Raw genomic sequence first — 19,312 nt, forward strand, 5'->3', positions numbered from 1 at the left:
ATGTCAAACAATTATATTGGGAATCTGCCATGGATGGATAACGCCAGAATGGTTAAGATAGATAAGGTAGTCTGATCAGCACGTGGCATACTTGTCTCTGTTGCATTAAGTCATGGTAAGTATATCAGACATTATGTTAAATGATCTGCACTAACACTGCTTTATGGTAACCAATCGTAGGAAGGGCATGCCGAAATGTGGCAGTGATATTTAGCATACATTTACCATGTTGTGATACATACTGTATCTGTAAGTATATAGTAAAATATTCATATTAATATAATTTCATTGATTTCCAGCCACATTTCCCAGCCCTAAGTCAAGGTATTTTTATGTTTTCTCAGAAAACTTGGGCTCGGTCAGGTACTCTTGTTGGAGCCTTTAAAATCCAGTCAGATATTGTTTGTGATACAGGACTACAAATTACTTGGCTGGCCTTGTATTTTACATCCTCAAGCCCCCACCTCAGGCCAGTACTTAAGTAGTTGGTTGAAATTAATCTTACTCCCTGACAATACCGGATTTTTGAGGCCAATATCGATTTGGGATAACCAATAATGATCTGATAGTGGGACATTTCGATTTGAAAGATAAACTTGGAACTATATTCAGTCATAGTCAAGGAGAAACTAAATGTTAGAAGTGTTTAGAAAAGCCACTTATTAAAACAGGATTGACTATTCTACATTATGGCTTCTTCCTGGTTTAATTCATACCCTGTCCAGGAAACTGGCCCTGAATCTGTAAGCTCTATATTGATATAACACAGCTTATTTTATTGATCTTTGTCCTAAAGTGAACAAAATTTTTATCTTACTTTTTATTTTGTGTATTTGGTCTGACTGGGTCCAAATTTAGCTGCTTTCATAATGTGAATAAGTCATTGATTCAACCTGGTGACATACACACACACATATATATATGATATTGATAGATATTGGACAAAGGACCTTACAGCATAATATTATATACCTTTCCTTCTTCTGTACTGAAAAAGCTATCAGATTGCTGTGAATTTTCCAGTGGTTTGATGTTAGAAGTAAAGCCAACCATTGCATATTTAATATGAGTGGTCAACCCCAGCAGGGATTTTACATGCCCAGCCGAAAGGGTTGGGATAATGTGCTGAGACCGTGGTAATACGGTTTGTCATGATCGTCCCTGACCCTTATAACACTATCTATATTGCATTACCTGTGTGACAGAGTGTCCTGTAAGCCACATTATGTGCCACTGCAACTGGATCCACCCCCCAGAAAATCACTATCCAGTAGTGCCACATCCACCCTCTGCTCTCATTAAAGGCATTCATGGTAACAAGCAAACCAGAATCACTTATAATTCATTCTTTTGCTAGTATTAGAGACAAAAAAGTTAAAGTTAAAACAGGAAGGTGGTGAATTGTTCTCTTAGAGGCTGATATTGAAGGCTTAATAGTGTCCCTGGTCACGGTGGCTGTTAGGCTTCAAATCCTTGTTTTTTCCCTCACTGCCTCGTAAACCCCTTCTCTCACTCTGTACCGAGGATGGCATACAACACACACACACACACACACACACACACACACACACACACACACACACACACACAGCTAGTGACGCATCCTTGAATGATCAAAGAGGAAGACCCTCTACTATACCACAGTTACCTTCAGTCTCCATGTATGATTGTTTATAGGTTGTTTGTTTGAAAAGGTTTTGCATGTAACAAATTTAAAGCACAGAATGATGGTATATTCAATGCTCCACAGCAACATGTTTGCACATTTGATTAGTGCAGAACAAAACCTTTTATTCTTATGGGGGTTTTTTTTTTTGAAGACTGGAGTGAGTTCATGACATTTGACTGATAGTTTTTTAAGAGCAACTTAACAGCAATAGAAAGTTTTGCTGACTGCCAGCAGTTTGCTGGACTAAGTGGGCCGCTAGCGCAGCTTGCAGACAGTGTTAAATTTCACAGGTGACATCTATACATTTATTTATGTGTGCTCTGTAATGCACATAATCCATGTAGACTGATGTAGCTGGCCTGGGGGCACGAGGAATATGAGAAATATCAGCATGCATGTGCATGGGGTTGATGGTGTGACTTGAATTGACATAACATCTTGTTCATAGGTCAGGGGGTAAATACCAGAGCTGCAACACAGTGTGATGAAATGAGGTGCCCAGTCTTTAGCCTGAATCCAGTGGCTTGAATCACTTATTCCACTCATATTTTCTTACTATTTTAGTGTTTGTTGTTTTGCATTAGTAAAGCATTTGCTAATTCATCAGACACGAACATAACACCAGTATTAATTAGTCATTGTGTTACAATAAATCCTGGGAGTTAACACCTGCAGAAACTCTCTTTATGATCAAATCCTCTTTAACAGGCAGATTTTTAGCACTAATGTAACTCCATAAACCATTATTCTGCTTTCCCCAAAGCCACAGTCATCCCAAACCCTCTTAACTTCTTCTGTGGTCTTAAGAAGCACGGGCATAGAAAGAGATGTGAGTAAAGAAGGGGAGGGGAAGATGGAACAGGGAGTTTAGAGGGGGTGAGGTTAAATGGTCCATGTCAGTAGCAGTCTTTAACGCATGGGATTACTGCCCTTTTGTGTGCAGTGAGCTCACTCAATCACTGAGACCGTGTAAGACACACACTCACCATTTACCCCACACTGCCACAGACATCCTGATCAAGCTGACAAAGGCTGGGAAGTACACTGCTGCAATCAGCTGGCTAACAGTAAGAGTAGAATAAATTGAGGGGGTGACGGAACAAGGAAAGAAAGACACAAACAAGAAGAATGAAAATACATTGGAAGCAGAAGAGGAAAAGTGCGGGAACATCTATGAAACATTGAAATAGGTGGCAGGTGAGAAGATGCACTATAAAGAGAGAAGGTGCACTATAAAGTAGTGAAATGCACTTAATGCAAGAGAGAACATAATGAAAAATAAAAAGAAATGCAGTAACAGTTGGATGAAAGGAAGGTCGGAGCAGTGTCTTACAGAGATTTCACATTATTACACATATGTGAGATGGATTGTAATGGTGCTAATTAAAGCTTTTATGCAGGTGTTGTTAAAATTGGCATCTCACCGTGATGTGCTCCATTTGGTCCTCTTTTATGAGTTCTCACGGCTGGTTTGAAACCCGAGAACTCCCTTGATGTTAGACCAGAGTTACTGTATAAAAGGCACAAAAAAGAATCCAATAAAATATGCTCAATATAGAGCAGCTGACAGCACTCTTTGAAGGCAGCTGTGACAATTATCATCATCAAAGTGATGATTATCACTTTGCATGAATTCTGAATATTAGAGAAAATCCTTAGTGTTCTTAGCTTCTGTATACACGCTTTATTTGTCAAGGGACATATAGTTATTAGATTGGCCAGGTGGACGTTTTAATGTCAAAGGCATATTACCGGTAAATCCTCCTACACGGCCATATTAAGCTATGGAAGTGTGAATATTTGAAAGGTACTATCTCCTCAAAGTCATGTTTCCAGGCTATTGAGTTCAATATGATAAGCAACTATATATATTTACATATCATATATATACTATTTATATTCTACTTATTTGTTATCAAAACAATAGCAACTTCAGACCACAGCAAATTCCTTGTAATGTATGTTACTTGGCAATAAACTGTTTCTGATTCTGATTCTGATTCTGAACTAATGGAAGTTGAGCTAGTATGGAAAACTTGTTTTCAGTGACAGAATAGAAGAGAGATTTGAAAGCTTTTCTTCTTTCTCCTTATTGACTTTTAAAGTTAATCTGCTATTCAAAATGAAAAACCTTAAAACAGTCATGTAGATCATGACATCATAAATAAATGTTGAAAAGGCAATGCAGAAATGTATTCATTGCCTTAGGAGTTAAATAGTTAAGTGTCTAATCGTGTAACAGGTGTCATTCCTTTCTCTTACTACTGTGGCTCAGTGAGCGGAAGAATTATTTTTACATGGTTGTAATGGGTTTCTGTGATGCAACTGAAACAAGAAAGCACTCTTAAGAATGCAGATATCTGATGAGGCCTAATAATCTTCTATGTTACCCAATAGTTAAAATAGTTGAGCAACATGAGGATTGTCCTAGGAGACTTTCTGGGTCCCATAGTCAGTGCTGCTTAAATGACATGCTGGCAACCAAGAATAAAGCTCATACACTGAACACTAAACATTGCAGCGTGCACCCAGGCAGCATCGTATCTATAATGTTTCCGCTGTCACATTTTAAGAAATAATCTTGCTGGTTCATAATATTTCAGTTGAGAGCTTTGGGGAAACGTCTGAAATGCTAACAGTCATGGTGGATCCCAAGGGCAGCTCGCGTTTGAAATTCATTTTCCCGTAACTCCATTAGAGGTGTTTGTGCTGAAAAGTCAAATCGTCCTAACAAAGAGAAGTACTGCTCTCAAGGTCAAGCTCCTGGTCATGAGTTAAGTCTGTCTTGGGATTACGTTTCTTCTGAAGTTTTTGTTGACGTGAAGCCGTAAACCCGTTACTTTAATCAAGACAGCTGTTCTGTCATTTAAAGACAAATCACAGTCAGATGGAGTTCAGTGATTAATACAATGCTAACATTTTGCCTCTGTAATTTTTCTTTTGCTTGCTGTAATTATCTCTCAGACGTTTGCTGATGAGAGGCTTTGACAAACATCCACGTCTTATTAATCTTGACATTGCCTTGGTTTTATGTGTTTAACACATGGACACTATCTCTCTCATACACACACACACACACACACACACACGCACCATTTCATTTCTGTTGAGGTTTCTCTGTTTGCCTTGTGTCAGTGATGGTAACTTTAATTATTGTGCCTTTGCTGTCTCAGTCCATGCATTCTGATGAGCCCTGTGTTTAAATAGACACTCATATACGCACAGACTTTGGCGAGGGTAGGGTAAAATGTGAGAAACCGGTCAATTAAAAGGGCCTTTGACTGTCCAGAATGTTTTAATTAAAGTAGCAGTGAAATGTAAACCCGGTTCTAATTATGATTAGCCTTAATTAGCTGTCACTCTGATTTTAATTGCTTTTGAATACAGCTAACCTCCAAATTCATCGACATGCACCAACATCAGTGCTCAGCTTGTGTGACCAGTTATTCAGCACTGTATGCCTGTCTCTTTCTATCTGTCTCACTGTTTCTCCATTCATGTTTGTGGATATTAGTGATAACCTAGAGTATGTGTCTTTGAGAGGTTTTTTTGAGCAAATAAGTCTTAAGTACTTTATTTGTAATGTATTTGTTTGTCACTCCCCTCAGGCTCTACTGGATGTGGTGGTGAAGAAGAGTGAAGGCTACAGCGTGGAGCAGCTGGAGAGACTATACTCCCTCCTCAGTCAGTGTATCTACCAGCACCGCCGAGAGTACGAAAAGACCCAGCTACTGGAGGTCAGAGACACACATTATGGGCTAGCCTTTCTCAATTGCCTTTAGTTGCACAACATTCTTATGAATCATTAGAGGAAAATTAAGTCCCTTGTTCCAGCTTCTCAAAGGTGAATATTTTCTTAGTGTATAATAGGAAATTCAGTACCTGTTTTTGAGTCTTAGTTGGGCAAGATCAAGCTATTAAAATATCAACTTGGGCTCTGGAAATTCTTGATGGGCATTTTTCCAATAATCTAAACATATTAAATGAAATTAATTCAATTAATCTAGAAAATAATCAGCAGATTAATTGATGGTGAAAAGTTACAGCTGTATGTGAGACATCCTTGCGTGATTCCAACCTCTCATCTTTTCACCACACAGTGGTTCCCGCACCTTGTTGCTAGCTAACCAGCAAAGGGGTTTAAGCTTCCAGGAGAGTATGTGAACAAGGCAAATTCAGTTGTAAGTGAATGCGAGACTTCTGTTGCAGCTGTCTAACAAGAGCCGTCTTTTGTGTGCAATACAAAAGAGCTGACAGTAGTAGTTCTGCAAGGCTTTATTGAAGCAAAATGGCCTGGAGAAAATGGCTAAGATAAGATAAGATAAAACTTTATTGATCCCCAGCTGGGGAAATTTGGTGGTTGTAGCAGCACAATGACGGCAATAAGTACAGATAAGTATCGAGGTGAAATAATAAATAACAAAGGTATATAAAAACAAAAAACAAAACCTATATACAATAATTTGGAGATTACCAAGAAAGATTACCAGGTAAAGTGACAGTGTATGTATGTATGTAAATATGTCTGGAAGTCACAGGCATCATGACAAAAAAAACCACAGCGAGGTGCAGCTCTTGGAAGATGCATACCTGCATAAATGCAGCTTTAAATGTAAAAAGATTGTGTTCAGTATGTGTGTCTGAGACAATTCACAAGAGAAGCGTATATTGCACACAATGCTGTTTTCAAATTCATTCTACGTCCTAAAATCCATTGAGGCTTCATTAAAATCATGTCATGAATGGGCTCTTAGCAGCAAATTAGAATTTAATATTTCTCACTAATGAAATTAAGCCTGTATGACACAAGAAGGTAATATACATTTGAGTGCCATACTTTTCATTTATTTGAATTTAATTGACTTGTGAAAATACCTAAAAGTTTCTTTTCACTTTGGCATAACAGCAAATATTGTAGAGATCAAGGTCATAAATAAAAAAACTGACTGTTAATTGTAACACTCAAGTGTGTTGAGTGTTTTCATTCAGTCCTATTCTCTTCGGAAAATACAAACAAACAATACATTTCTTGAGCACTGTGAGTAAGGGTTAACAAAACGACCCTTTACAGAAGGCCTAACCCTTTCATTCTTTTTTCATGTTTAATCTCTCTTGACAACGCTCCATACAGAAAAGGCTGCTGTATATTTTCCCAGAATCCCATCTGGTCATCTGCTGCTGCTGTAGGATGTCAGTGCAGACAGCGGGCCAGGAATGGCAGTGTCCCGGCGCTGGTAGCCAGAACCGGCTGTCAGGATGTCAGAGAGAGGGAGAGAGCAGTCAGCCAGGTGGTGCCGCCTGTCGACAGGCCGGCTGGTGGAGGGAGAGAGGGCGCACGTCTGGGCTCATTTCATACTGCCAGCCTAAATTGGTGTTTCCAGAGCAGAAATGTCAGCTCGTTTGGCACGTGTTTTGTTTGCTTACGTTTCCAACACACATCTCGCCTCCACAGCAGGTCATCTCCTTGTCCCTCCTCAGAGAATGCAAAAACATCCGCGCATACACACATATGCAGGGTTGATGCTCTCCACTTAATGTTGCACTCTGTTGCAGCGCGTGGTGTTTGTGTCCACATTGTAGAGATGAGTGAAATGGAGCGTGTCCATACATTTGTCTCCTTTACTCTCCCCCCCTCGTCCTCCTCTGGGTATGGCTTGTCTCAGTCTTCCAGAGAAGCTGACCTTTCAGCAGATGGAGCGGACTACACCCTGCTTCCAGTTAAAGCCAGAGGGACCATCTCTGCTCCGTACACAATACCTCACCAACTATGTTCTATCTACAAATTAGCGTTCACACCGCCCCAGGCCTTGTATTACATTGTCTCAGACAGCAATTTAAGACTTTGTAAGATCCTTTGACCTTTAACCTGAATTTGTGCGGTCTCAGAGCTGTACATGCCACTGGTCGAGTCAGCTGCTCGTCACAAGGGTTGGCTATTTCTCTGCTTATTTGTGTGTTTTGATGCCAAAGGTTGGGGCCTGCAGGTCATTTAATATACCTTTTTTGGCTTACTTGTTTATGGAAAGCAACTTCAGGGAGAGAGTCAATTGCAAAGAAATTCCTAAAACTGTTTAGTTGTTTTGATTGCGTATTGTTTTCATTCCTGTAGATATGCGGTCAAATGTAGATGGCGTGACTTTATGACACGTAAAGCTATTTGGAGTATGTGTACTCTTCCAATTATCTTATATCTGACTTTAATGTCAGGCTGGGGCTTCTTTTGAGACCTTCTCTCAAGACATTCTGTACTAATGTTGAACATATAAAGACAAAACCGTCATAGAATAGGCAGAGAACTCAGCTTCTCCCTCGACAGTAGCCTCTGTAGAACAGAATGCAATGCAGCCCAAGCTTTCATGTGAATCTGTTGTCAGTAACTTGTGAAACAACACCTTCATCCAGGCACAATACTCTAAATTGCTCTCTCTCTCGACTCACTTTTTCTGTTGTGGGGAATAACTTGTTTTTGCTATCCTAACCTACACGTACACACCTCAGAGAACCCTGTTTTCCCAGGGGTTGTAGAAAATTTGATCTGGGAAATAGAGGAAATCAGTAACTGAGGGGGAAAGAGATGAGGCAGGTTCAAAGAAAAGGGAGTACACCAAAGTAATTTATAACACCTTTGTCACAAATGGTTTGAACATCCCAAATTGATGACATCTTAACAGTGAGCATGCAATGCTGGGTTTTTCTCTTAAAGCTATTGATGGCCCCATTGGGAAATTGAACTCCTAAATCTGCACTTCTGCCATGTTGCACCTACTGAGCGACACAGGAATCAAACCTTCTTGCTATATACTGGTCGACTTCCACTCATGCTAGAAAGCGAGAGAACACCACAGGCCTAACTTAATGCTCGAGAGACAGAGTAGGTTAGTGAGACAGAGGGTGTTGTGTCTGCTGTGTTTTGTAGGATGACAAGGTGTTAGGCCTTCAGGCAGATAGACTCGAGATCGCAGAGGTGAAGAGCTTATTTGCGTGTTGGTGTACAGTGAGATGCGACAAACAGACGGGTGTTGAGACGGTGATGATCATAGATGAGAGCTTAGGGGAATTTTCCAAATTAGTGACTTTATATTCAGCCGCACTTTTCATACCTTCATTTGGTTTTACAGCTTGTGTGACCTGGTGTTGATAGTTGTTGAGGTGCTTAATTGATGCTATTAATGGAGTTGGTAGGGAAGTTAGAATCACATGTAGAATATCATAAGTCTTGTGACCTTTTTAAATCTATTCAGAATAAATTGCAAGATATGTTAGATATTGTTTTCATTATATCTAGATCGTGCAATGAACAGCTGACTACCAGCATTGTTGGTGTCATTTAACAGTTTTCATTTCATTTAATATGAGACTTCAGCACCTGATCAGAGGTTAGCTTGGGAATTCAATGCCATTTTACAGCCAACAAAGGACTTTTTTGTCAGTCCAAACATTCCAGAGCATTTCTTTCTTTCAGATTTTTTGAAAGGAAGAAGGAATACAATGACACAATACAATAAGAAAATACAGAAAATTACTTCTTTCCAATAGTTTGGAGAGCTCCACTAAAAGTATGTAAAACCAGATGGTCTTTAGGGCTGCAAGTATTTGTTATTTTCTAAATTAACCTTTAGTAAAAAATGCACGTCACAATTTCCCACAAAGTTCAGCATGAAAGATTCAGTCCAACTAATAATCCAAACCAAAAAGATATTCAATATATTTTTACTGAGAAAACCAGGAAATATTCACATCTGAGAAGCTGGAACTATGGACTATATTTTTGTTGACATTTTTTATTTTAAAAAATCAATCATTTATCAAGATCAGATAATAAATTAATTGACAAATCATTTCAGCTTTAATGATCTTCATGCGTGGGCTCCACTTCAAAAGTATGCCCTTTTTTATATTGGCTATAGAAAGAACTTAAAAAGCATCACAAATACTTTCCAGTGATTTACATTAAAGCACCGTGTTTTTGTACTTCTTATCTCAAATAGCTGTTTGTCGCATCTGCAAATAGGAGGATTGTACCTCCCTGAAAAAAAAGTTTACTTCTCTTAAGAAGTGTGAAATTGCTTTTTCACTGTAAAGTTGATAGTTTTTAACTTTTTGTTGTAGATGTTGAAATTGGTATCTTGTAGCGGCGTCTGTCGCACTGACTCAGCCATTCAGATGAGAGAACACACACAGTGTAACATCTTCAAGGCATTAATCATGGTCTATTGCAGGCTAACATCCATCTCTCTTCCTCCGGTTCTGTTCAGATTTAGTCAGTGTCAAACTCGGCTGTTTTCCTGCTGAGAAAAATCGCCTGTCTCATTCCGGCACAGCTTTGCTTCATTTTGCATCATTTATCATGGTGAAAGCTGGTGTTTGCTGTGTGAAATATCCAAGTAATATTGAAAGTGTGGTGCACAGATGTTTTATGCACACATCCGAGTTTGCTGTGCTGGTTGAGACTAAGCAGTGTATGTTTATGTGTGTGTATGTGTCTCTCTGTTTGTGGGGCAGGAGATGGAGGAGAGAATCCAGCATTTTGATACATTCCTGTGAGATGGACAGAATACCTATCAGGACGATCCTGAACACCCTGGGACCACAAAGACATACACAAACTGAGCGAGAGAGAATGAAGGAGCTTCTGAGTCCAGCCCTCAACACAAAACACACACACATACACAAAAATCCAGCGCCCTCCTCTTGCTGGGAAGGGAACACAACAAAGGACGAGGTTGAGGACAGAGACATTCAATGGTGCTATCGTCTCAGGAACCTGGCCAGATCCAGACCCATTCTACACAACCAAACTCCTGGAGGTGTGTCAGTCACACACACAAACGCACACACACCCAACGGTGACGGGCGACCCTGGTGCTACTCGGGTGCTATCCTAACTTTTATCCATGCTGCTCTTGGGAATTACTTCTTAACTTGGATGACTAGCAAAACCAACAGATCTGGTGATGTCATATCGGAAAAACCTGGCCGCTTCTCTTCCGGAGAGGGCCACACACACACACACACACACACACACACACACACACACACAGACACACACACACACACAGACACACACACACAGACACACACAGACACACACACACACACACCCACACACCCTGACACTTGGGTATGCATGTATTTCTACAAACACACACCAGAAATACACATACACACACTCAGATCCTCACCAGCAGAAGTGTGAATGCAGAGTGCCGCTAGGAGATGAGGACAGATAATGTTCTGAATCACTGAACTACGTCGCTGAGTGGAAAGCTTCATCACAGGCCAGTTGTTACCATGCTATTATGCGGCTCATTTTTTTTATTTCTGCCATTTTAGCTACTTGATTAGTTCAATATCTGAGCCACCGTCAAGGATACTCGCCCAGAATAATAGTTTACAAAGGCGTTTTAGTGCGAACTCGATGAGGTTAGCACAGCAAGACAAGAAGCGATTATGTCCTCTTCATTGCAGCGGTCATCAGGTGTGGAAAGCCGTTCAGTGTTTGTCTCGGAGGTGAACAAAGCGTCGCCACATTCGCTCTGGCGTTCACAGTCTTAGCAGATTGTCATGTCCTAAATAGTTTGTGGTAGCTGAACCTCCCCCTCCTTCCTCCTTGATACATTCACAGTCTGAATGTTTTCCCTCCTGCCCAAGCTGTGTCCGCCAGTCGATTTGTTTCCTACCCGACACCCGGCTGAGGAACTGGAGGCAGTACAAATTGGAATGCGTTTAGAGTTTGCACTGCCTAGTGTGTGCCTTATTTGAAACCTCATATGAAACTCTGATATAGTTAGCAGGATTTTTTTATTTACTTATTGTGACAATGAACAGGCTCCCAAGTTGGGGTGGGTCCTAACCACTGAGGTCACAGTGACCTTGAAGCAAAAAAATGTCAATGCCATTAGGTTTAAAAACATATCTGTTATACACCTCCAACCTGGGCCAAAAAAAGTAATTGATATTTGAAAATCTGAGGAACACTAAAGGAGTTTTTAGATGATACTTCTTTGGCTGCGTTGGGCTCTGGACAGATACGTCTCTAGCACTTGAAATGTTACAATATTTAAATGTATTCATGTTTTAACCCAGACCTGTTGGGGAGGTCGGTCTCCACCTGAGCAGACGGCAGGTGTAAGAAGAGGTTGACAACACCAGCTTTTCTTCAGTTTTTCATATGCAAAAAATAAAATAATGATGCGAGTCAAGGGATTTATAGTGCCAAGTGCCCCCCCCCCCCCCCCCCCCCCAAAAAAGGTGCTGACATAACGGTGCCTGTTCACAGGAATTCTGTTTCAACTATGAACACGATCTATTAGATGGTCATATGTATTATGTTGTGTATTTGATCATTCTTTTTTATGTTTTTTTTATAAAATGCTTGAGATTGTTTTTCGCATGGGTTGTGAATCCATAATGAACAAGGCCATTCTAGGCAGTGCCCGTCACTAAGGTGTATAAAGCATTACATGATTTTTTTTTTGTTCTCCCTTCAAATGTGTGTAACTTTATAGATTTATTTGGTTCTGTTTTTCTCAACGCCAGACGAGAGACGCTGGATTCTTTATCTGTGGCCAACACAGTGTATGTTCTCTGACTGCAGTAAATGGAGATATTTACTGAAGCTTTATAAGGTTTTCATGGCATTTTCATGGTTTTGGAGATGCCGTATTTTGCGCAGGTGTAGACTGGAGAAGCCCCCCCCCCCCCCCCCCCCCCGTTTCTCTCAAAGCACTCGTATCCAATCCTCAAACCTCTTGGTGCAACTCTGACCCCAGCTCACCTCTGCCTTTTCTCGGATTCTAGGTGACAAACGCAAAGACCATATGCAAACTGGCAACGACAGGTTAGCACTTGGACTACTGCAGAGAGAAAAACCAACGCTACCTCAGCTTAATTTATTTTACGCGAAAACTGTTTACTGGGTACAAAAACAGTATTTTTCTTCCCCCCCAAAATACTGTTGCAACATCTACAGTACCATCTAAGGTACCAGATCAGAGCAACCACAGCTGCTGCAGTAATCCAAGAGTTGTTTATATCTCTCCAATTGTTATGTATGTTTGCATTTGAGCCAGATGATGATTGCATAAATTTTAAGGATATTTCATGGACTGTATATTTTATGCTTTAGTTTCAGGTTCTCTTAATTCCCTCTGTTTCTTGACACTGAGGAGATAATCCCAGATCTGCTCCTCTTTCATGTTATCACCCCACACCTTAGAAGCTATAGAGAGCATTTTCTGCCTCTTTACACATCCATCGCCTTTTTGGTTTGCAGATTTTCATCTCATGATTCTGATTATTTATTATTAAACACGTTTTACACCTAATATTCAGTAAATTGTCTTTTTGTACGTTTGGAATTTAAACAAATCGGGAAGTATCGCACGTTCGTTTTTAACAATTTCGCTGAATTGCGTAGCGTTTGTGTAGCAGGTTTATTTGGCGTGTGCGGGGGGAATAAAGGGTTTACAGGTCTCTCAGGTTCAACACGCGACAACATGCCCTTTCGACGTTCCTATTTATTTCATTGTTCTGGTGTTTTTCTTCGTTCAAGTGGTTTACAGACTGTGGCATACTGGAAGAGACTAACATTAGGACAGAAGTGATATTTAAAGAAAACGTAGTGTCCGTCTAGTACACCCCATGAAGAGAAACCGGACCAGATTAACTTTCTTTTCATGTTGTTCACTATGTCTCCACTTTCTGCCAAAAGAGTTATTTTTTATGAATTTAGATACACATATGGAAATAAAAATATGGGTAGTTAAATGTCATACATTGTGATCTTCCTTTCTTATTATAAATTGTAGCCAGTTTGGACTAACAACCAATTTTTGTCTGGTAGTTGAGACTACTTAGTCCAGTATGCAGAAGGAAAGGGTTTGTTCTATCCCGAATTAATTTGTTCTTCCCTAATTTTACAGTTAATTTAGTCAAGACTTTCCATAGCTTTGTCAATTCTGTTTGTTTGTGTATTTAACACACCTGTTTCGCAATTGTTACTTTAGTGTAAGTTATATTTGAAATGAAACATTTACTGTATTTCTCAAATAAACTGCTGTGATATACTTGAATAAAAAGGTGCAAACTGTACATTTCAAGTCTTATTACTGTGAATTCAGACAAATGGGAAATGTAGTTTCAGATAACCTGTAGAAAAACCTGTAGAGTGCGTTATTTTGAAAGCAAATTTGGGAAGCCATTTAGTTGCATCCCATTTTCAAAACCCATGTTCTGTGGAAAATACATATATTAGAAACCCGTGGTTTGGGATGCGAACCAGCAGTTTACCTGTATGGAGTAGAGCTCTTCTCCTTGAGAGAAAAACACTTTTACTATATCCTTGAGTCATTACAGTACACCAAAAAAAGTCCTGACAATGTGTTCATGTTCTGGTATATGTATTAGGTTTCAATAATAACAACTGTTAATTTCTCCTTTTTGGGTACAGATTTACAGACATAGCATTTTGAATCCAACCTATCAATTTTTTTCTAAAAACATTTATACAGAATTGCCTTCAGGTTTTAAAATATACATATTTCCTTCCTGTATTTACAGAATACCAACCCAACATCATTTTTGGGTTGCAATGAAACACATTGTATAAAACAAAGAAGAAGGTAGGGGGAAACTGATGAAAGACATAAAACATGGATTAACAGATAGCTTCGATGGTAACAGTCACAGGTGGTTATTGTGCTTTTTTTCCCAGAGGAACTGTCCCAATTTGAACATCTGATCAGATGTCAGCGGAAGGAAGGAGTTCCCACTCTCTCTAAATGTAGAGCTGTCTTAATCCCAGAGAGCAAGACGGTATGAATCAAGGAGGGGAAAAAACAGGCCACTCACCCTCCAGATGAGAACTCAATCAGGCTGGAATTGCAGCCTGAAAGAAAAAAACAAAGATTTTCTCTCTTTTTAAACCCTACCTGACCCAGATTTGATGGTTTTTCCTATGTTTAGCAGGTCATTGAAAGACCCAGGTTACACAAAGTTCAAAATCTGTTTTTAAAATTACCCCATAAATCCACACTCACAGTAGGAATTTCACTTCCTGATAAAGTGGAGAGAGAAGAAATTCGTCAAATCGACTGATAAAGAGGATAACAGTCAGTGGATTCTTCCCTTCCCTTTTCCTCCTGTCCTGTAGGTGTCACTACTGAAAAACGTTCATATGCCACAAAGAAACTGCTCTCTAATGAGTGACTGTCAAACCTGTCAAACATAATTCTCAAAAGGGGACAAAAATCTGGACCTGTGATGGCAGAGTGTAGCAAAGAAATTGGTGGTGAGTTTACAGAGATCTGGAAAAGACAACTGAAACAATGAGTTAATCGAAAACCACGTAATTTACTAAGAGGGTCCCTGTGCCTGTTGGATGAGAGGATGAACTACTACCATGACACACACAGTCTTGGAGGTTAGGCATCGTCAGCTGGCATGGCTGAGTAGTTGAACATGAGTACATTCTGCACAGGGCTTTTTGGGGGGAGGGGCATGTAACAGGGTGGATGGATGCTGGCGTCAAGTCCAGAGGTCACCGACCGACCGGCCTGGCCCTAAGCTGCCGTTGCACATCGTCCCACAACCGAGCTCAGCTGGTGTTTGGCGTCTACTCAGTGTGATGAAGCCCGAGCCACCCTCAGCCGCTCTGAATGTACTTCTTGATGACCACGCAGCCGTGTCTGAAGAGCGGGCAGGGCAGCGACTGCAGGAGCGTCCACGTGTTGGTGCAAGGGTCGAAGGTCTCCATGTTGCTGAGGGCTGGACCCTCGCTGCTCACGATGCCTCCTGTGGCGTAGATCTTCCCGTCGAGGATCACAGCGCTGCAAAGGCAGATACAAAATTTTCATTTTGTTCATTTTAATTCCTTATGTGTGATAATCCTTAAAGGACATTTCAGAAAATATGCAATTTCAGGCGAAGAGTTGATGAGAAGATCAATACCACGCTCATATTTGTGTGTTAAATGTAAAGCCTTTAGCTTAGCTTAGCACAAAGTCTAAACTGGGGGAAACAGCTAGCCTGGCGCTGTCAAATGGTAACAAAATACCTACCAGCACCTCTACAGCTCACTAATTAACACATTTTATCTCCTTTCATTTGTCAAAACTTTCTCAAACTATGTCTGAGCAGTCGTCTGCCAGCCAGACTAGCTGGTTCCCCCTCTTTCCAGTCTTTGTGTTAAGCTAAGCTAACGTTCTGCTGGCTGTAGCCTTAAATTTCAAGTACAGACATGAGAGTGGTTTCAATCTTCTCATTTAACCCTCTGAATATGCGGAGGTTAAAAAAACAAGTCGAACTATTCTTTTTAAGATTTTCATTACTTCAAACTATGTTTTTGATGTGTTTTTATGGTCTGATTTTTTTCAGAAATAGCCATTCAATGTATTTACATTGTGTAATAACCACTCTATATAGTTGTTGTTATTGTTAGTGGCGGAGTCCGCCATTCCAACTCTGGATTCAAATGACCTACCTAACTACACATTCACAGGAAACAATACATGCTTGTAATCCAGCATTACTGTTTGTAATTTTATCTAATTGATATCAGCCTCACAGCTGTATTAAGTTACTGCTAATGCTAACCCAACATTTCCTATTGCTGCTGCTTCACATTAAAAGCATTGACTGTTAGGAACAAATAACAATGAGATAATCAGTGTCAGGAAGATAAGCAGGTGTGAGCTAATGTGGCTTTGATATTAGATATCTTTGACTCACACCAGCAGGAATATTGCTCTTATTGTTAAATGTGATCAGACAGCAAAGCCAGACTGAAGACAACATCTCCATAAACATGCTGACTGTCGCGCTGGGGGCCACGCCTGAGATTGTTTGACATCAATCACACATGCTCTCGAACATGCCCGACAAGGCTACTTTGCAAGGTAGGAAAAAAAAAACCCCAACACACATTACATTCCCTATTGAGGGTGAGAGAGAACACGAATGAAAAAGCAAATTTCTGTACAAATGTGCTCATTTGATATGAGAAACAGAAACAGGAGTTTGTGTGCGGAGAGGATTAAAACTTGGGCTGTAAGCTGATTAGGGCTTTGTACTCCTATTGGGGTTTGGAACGATCTGCATTTACATAAGGTGCACACTCAAACACACACACACACACGCACACACACAGGGCGGACAACATGCGGTCCTATTGCACAAATTCACAACACTGTTGGGACTGAAAAAAGATTATTACATAAAGCCTAAATCTACTCAGAGAGCAAGCACAGCTGATCCAAAATGGAGAGAGCGCAGGGCAAAGCCTGGAGCTGCTAGTCCTGATAAACAGAGGGGAGGTGCAGGCCTGCAGAGGGCCGGACGCAGCGAGGGGAGAATATCAGCTCTCCTGCACGATGACCTGCTAGACTTCATCTTCAGTGCAGGAGCATGCACTGCAGATAGTGCTGTTTCTGAGTGTTAGTGTGTTTTCTCTTTTGGCAGCTCTGTGTGTTTGTTGTTCTCCCTCCTTCCCCTGCATCTATTCCTCTCTGGTGTCAGACTTAGTTAAATGTAGCAGAACAGCTGCCTGGCGTGTGCTGGTGCAGCTTATCAATAACTCTGACAACATGATTTATGTTATACATTCTGCACATAAGATCACTGTCTGTAATTGCTTCCCAAATGTATTTTGTGCATGCTTCTCTTCTTTCTCAGTTCCTGCAACAACAAAAAAGACAAAAAAAGAGGGCTCGGGCCCAGAAAACCGTGGGTTCATTATCCAGCAAACTGCACACCTCAGTGGCTCGAGCTGACTGGGATATTAGGATGTGATCCTACTGTTATTAATTTTCATTTATCTCGCTGTATCAGCCATTATGTGGCCACAAATTGTATAAAAGTTACAGGTGTGGACTGCCGTTTCTTGGTTTGCTTAAAACATACCTCACCTCACCTATGTGCAAAAAAAACAAAAACAAAAAGACTCATATGTCACAGTATTAACTCAGGATAAAATAAATTAACTAAATGCCTTGAGAGAAAGTTGATTAAATCAAGCCAAGTCTCTGCTATTCCGACGGATGTCTCTTGTTTCTCTCAGCATGACAGACGGCGACGTTACCAGTCAAAAAAATCAAGCCCATGAATTAGAAAAGCAATTTTTCTACCAAGGGAGAAGTTTCACAACCTAAAATGCATCGTGTTGGAAACACCGTCAGCCCACAAGTGTCTTTGTTCAAGTTTTAATGAACTGGCCTGAATACATTTTCCCTGTGCAACCTTCTGACACACAGACTGTCAGATTACTAACAAGCTTGGATTTTACATGTTAGTGAGGCTGTGTAATAATGTCAGAGTGTTTTTGAAGCTTCACACAAAACAGACTTTTGCAATTTGAGCTTTTGAAAAAAAAAATATCTTTCAAATTCCACACTGGGGACTTAACTTACATGTGGCACTGCTACATTAATAATCTCTTACCTGCAGAACTGCCGAGAGTGATTCATGTTGGGACCAGCCTTGATGTTGCCTTTGTCTGGGTCGTAGATAGTGGTGGCTCGAGCATAGGCTCCTCCCAGGATGAATATAAAACCGTTGAGACTCACTGCAGGGGCGTATTTGTTATCTAAAGATATGAGAGGAGGAGACGGAGAGAGAGAGAGAGGGAAGAAGGGGAGAGATTTTTGTTAAAGAAAACAGAGCTATTGTGTGAATGTCATTCTCACACACAGCAGAAATTTCCATTCAGTATAATGGCATCAATTTGTTTTCTGCGGTCCCCAGGCTGCATGCAAAAATCATCATCAACATTCTCCTTATCACTTTACAGATGTGCCATTCTCAAGATTGCTTTGGAAAAAACCCCAAAACAGAACGGATGGCAAACCAGTGAAAAAGCGGAGTTCATAAATCACTGTGGCTTTATTGGGTTCTGCTCCAAAATATGTTGGGGCTTGGCAGCAATATAAAAGAGTTACCTAAGTCCCAATAATTCACTATTGCATTACGCCCTCTGGCACATCCATAGATTCACAAAGAAAAAAAAGATACTGTGCCCATGTATTGGAAATACATGAGTGAACAGGTGGGATACTGCGTACTGTGTGCGTACTGTATAATTCAATCTGATACAGTATACAGCACATGAGGAAAACAGAGGCATTGAAGCAGCACCGCTGTGGAATTATAGATGATGGGAAACAAAATGAAACAGTGGTTTGCGCGGAACGATGCCATTGGAAACCTGCAGCTTGCGAGCAGCGGCCCTGCTGTGTGGGAAGAGGAAGTGTATTTCAAACTCGGAGCAATTTCTCTTGAGCAGACTGCAGCTGGCCAATTTACAAGCAGCATGAATAATGCACAGAGACTTGGCCGTGAGCTGCCGCCGTCCTTGCTGTTTTCTGCCAGGATGGACGGACATCCCTCATTGGAGACGGGCAACAGGAGGAGTAACGTCTAACGCCTTAATAATGGCGACAGAGGCCCTAAAAGCTTCTCTTGTGTAGCAGAACCACCCTCCCCTTTTCTCTGCCTTTCCCCCAGCTGCTGAGAGGGGTCCGACATGTTTAATTAACAGGTCGCCTCTGGAGGCGAGAGGCGCTTTCTGCTGCTTCTCAGACTGACATTCTGAATGAGCTGCACTGCATTATGTTTTCCGCTGCTACACTTCAGCTCATAATGTTCTGT

General features: G+C 40.7%; 2 protein-coding genes across 3 annotated transcripts in view; one reads left to right on the forward strand and one right to left on the reverse strand.

Annotated features, from left to right (window-relative positions):
* atad2b (ATPase family AAA domain containing 2B) overlaps positions 1–10,213 on the forward strand; it is a 58,629-nt gene extending 48,416 nt beyond the window's left edge. The window contains exons 27-28 of the mRNA XM_070925629.1: positions 5,278–5,406; positions 10,172–10,213. Of these exons, the coding sequence (XP_070781730.1) occupies positions 5,278–5,406; positions 10,172–10,213 (171 nt within the window). The remainder of the gene's footprint in view (positions 1–5,277; positions 5,407–10,171) is intronic.
* Positions 10,214–15,314: 5,101 nt separating this feature from the next.
* Positions 15,315–19,312, reverse strand: part of LOC139302189 (kelch-like protein 29) — a 125,135-nt gene continuing 121,137 nt past the window's right edge. For both annotated transcript variants that reach the window (XM_070925804.1, XM_070925805.1), the window contains 2 exons: positions 18,107–18,251; positions 15,315–15,498 (listed from right to left, as the gene is read on the reverse strand). In XM_070925804.1, the coding sequence (XP_070781905.1) occupies positions 15,315–15,498; positions 18,107–18,251 (329 nt within the window). The remainder of the gene's footprint in view (positions 15,499–18,106; positions 18,252–19,312) is intronic.

Source organism: Enoplosus armatus, chromosome 19, assembly GCF_043641665.1.
Source record: "Enoplosus armatus isolate fEnoArm2 chromosome 19, fEnoArm2.hap1, whole genome shotgun sequence".
In the NCBI taxonomy this organism is placed as follows: domain Eukaryota; kingdom Metazoa; phylum Chordata; class Actinopteri; order Centrarchiformes; family Enoplosidae; genus Enoplosus; species Enoplosus armatus.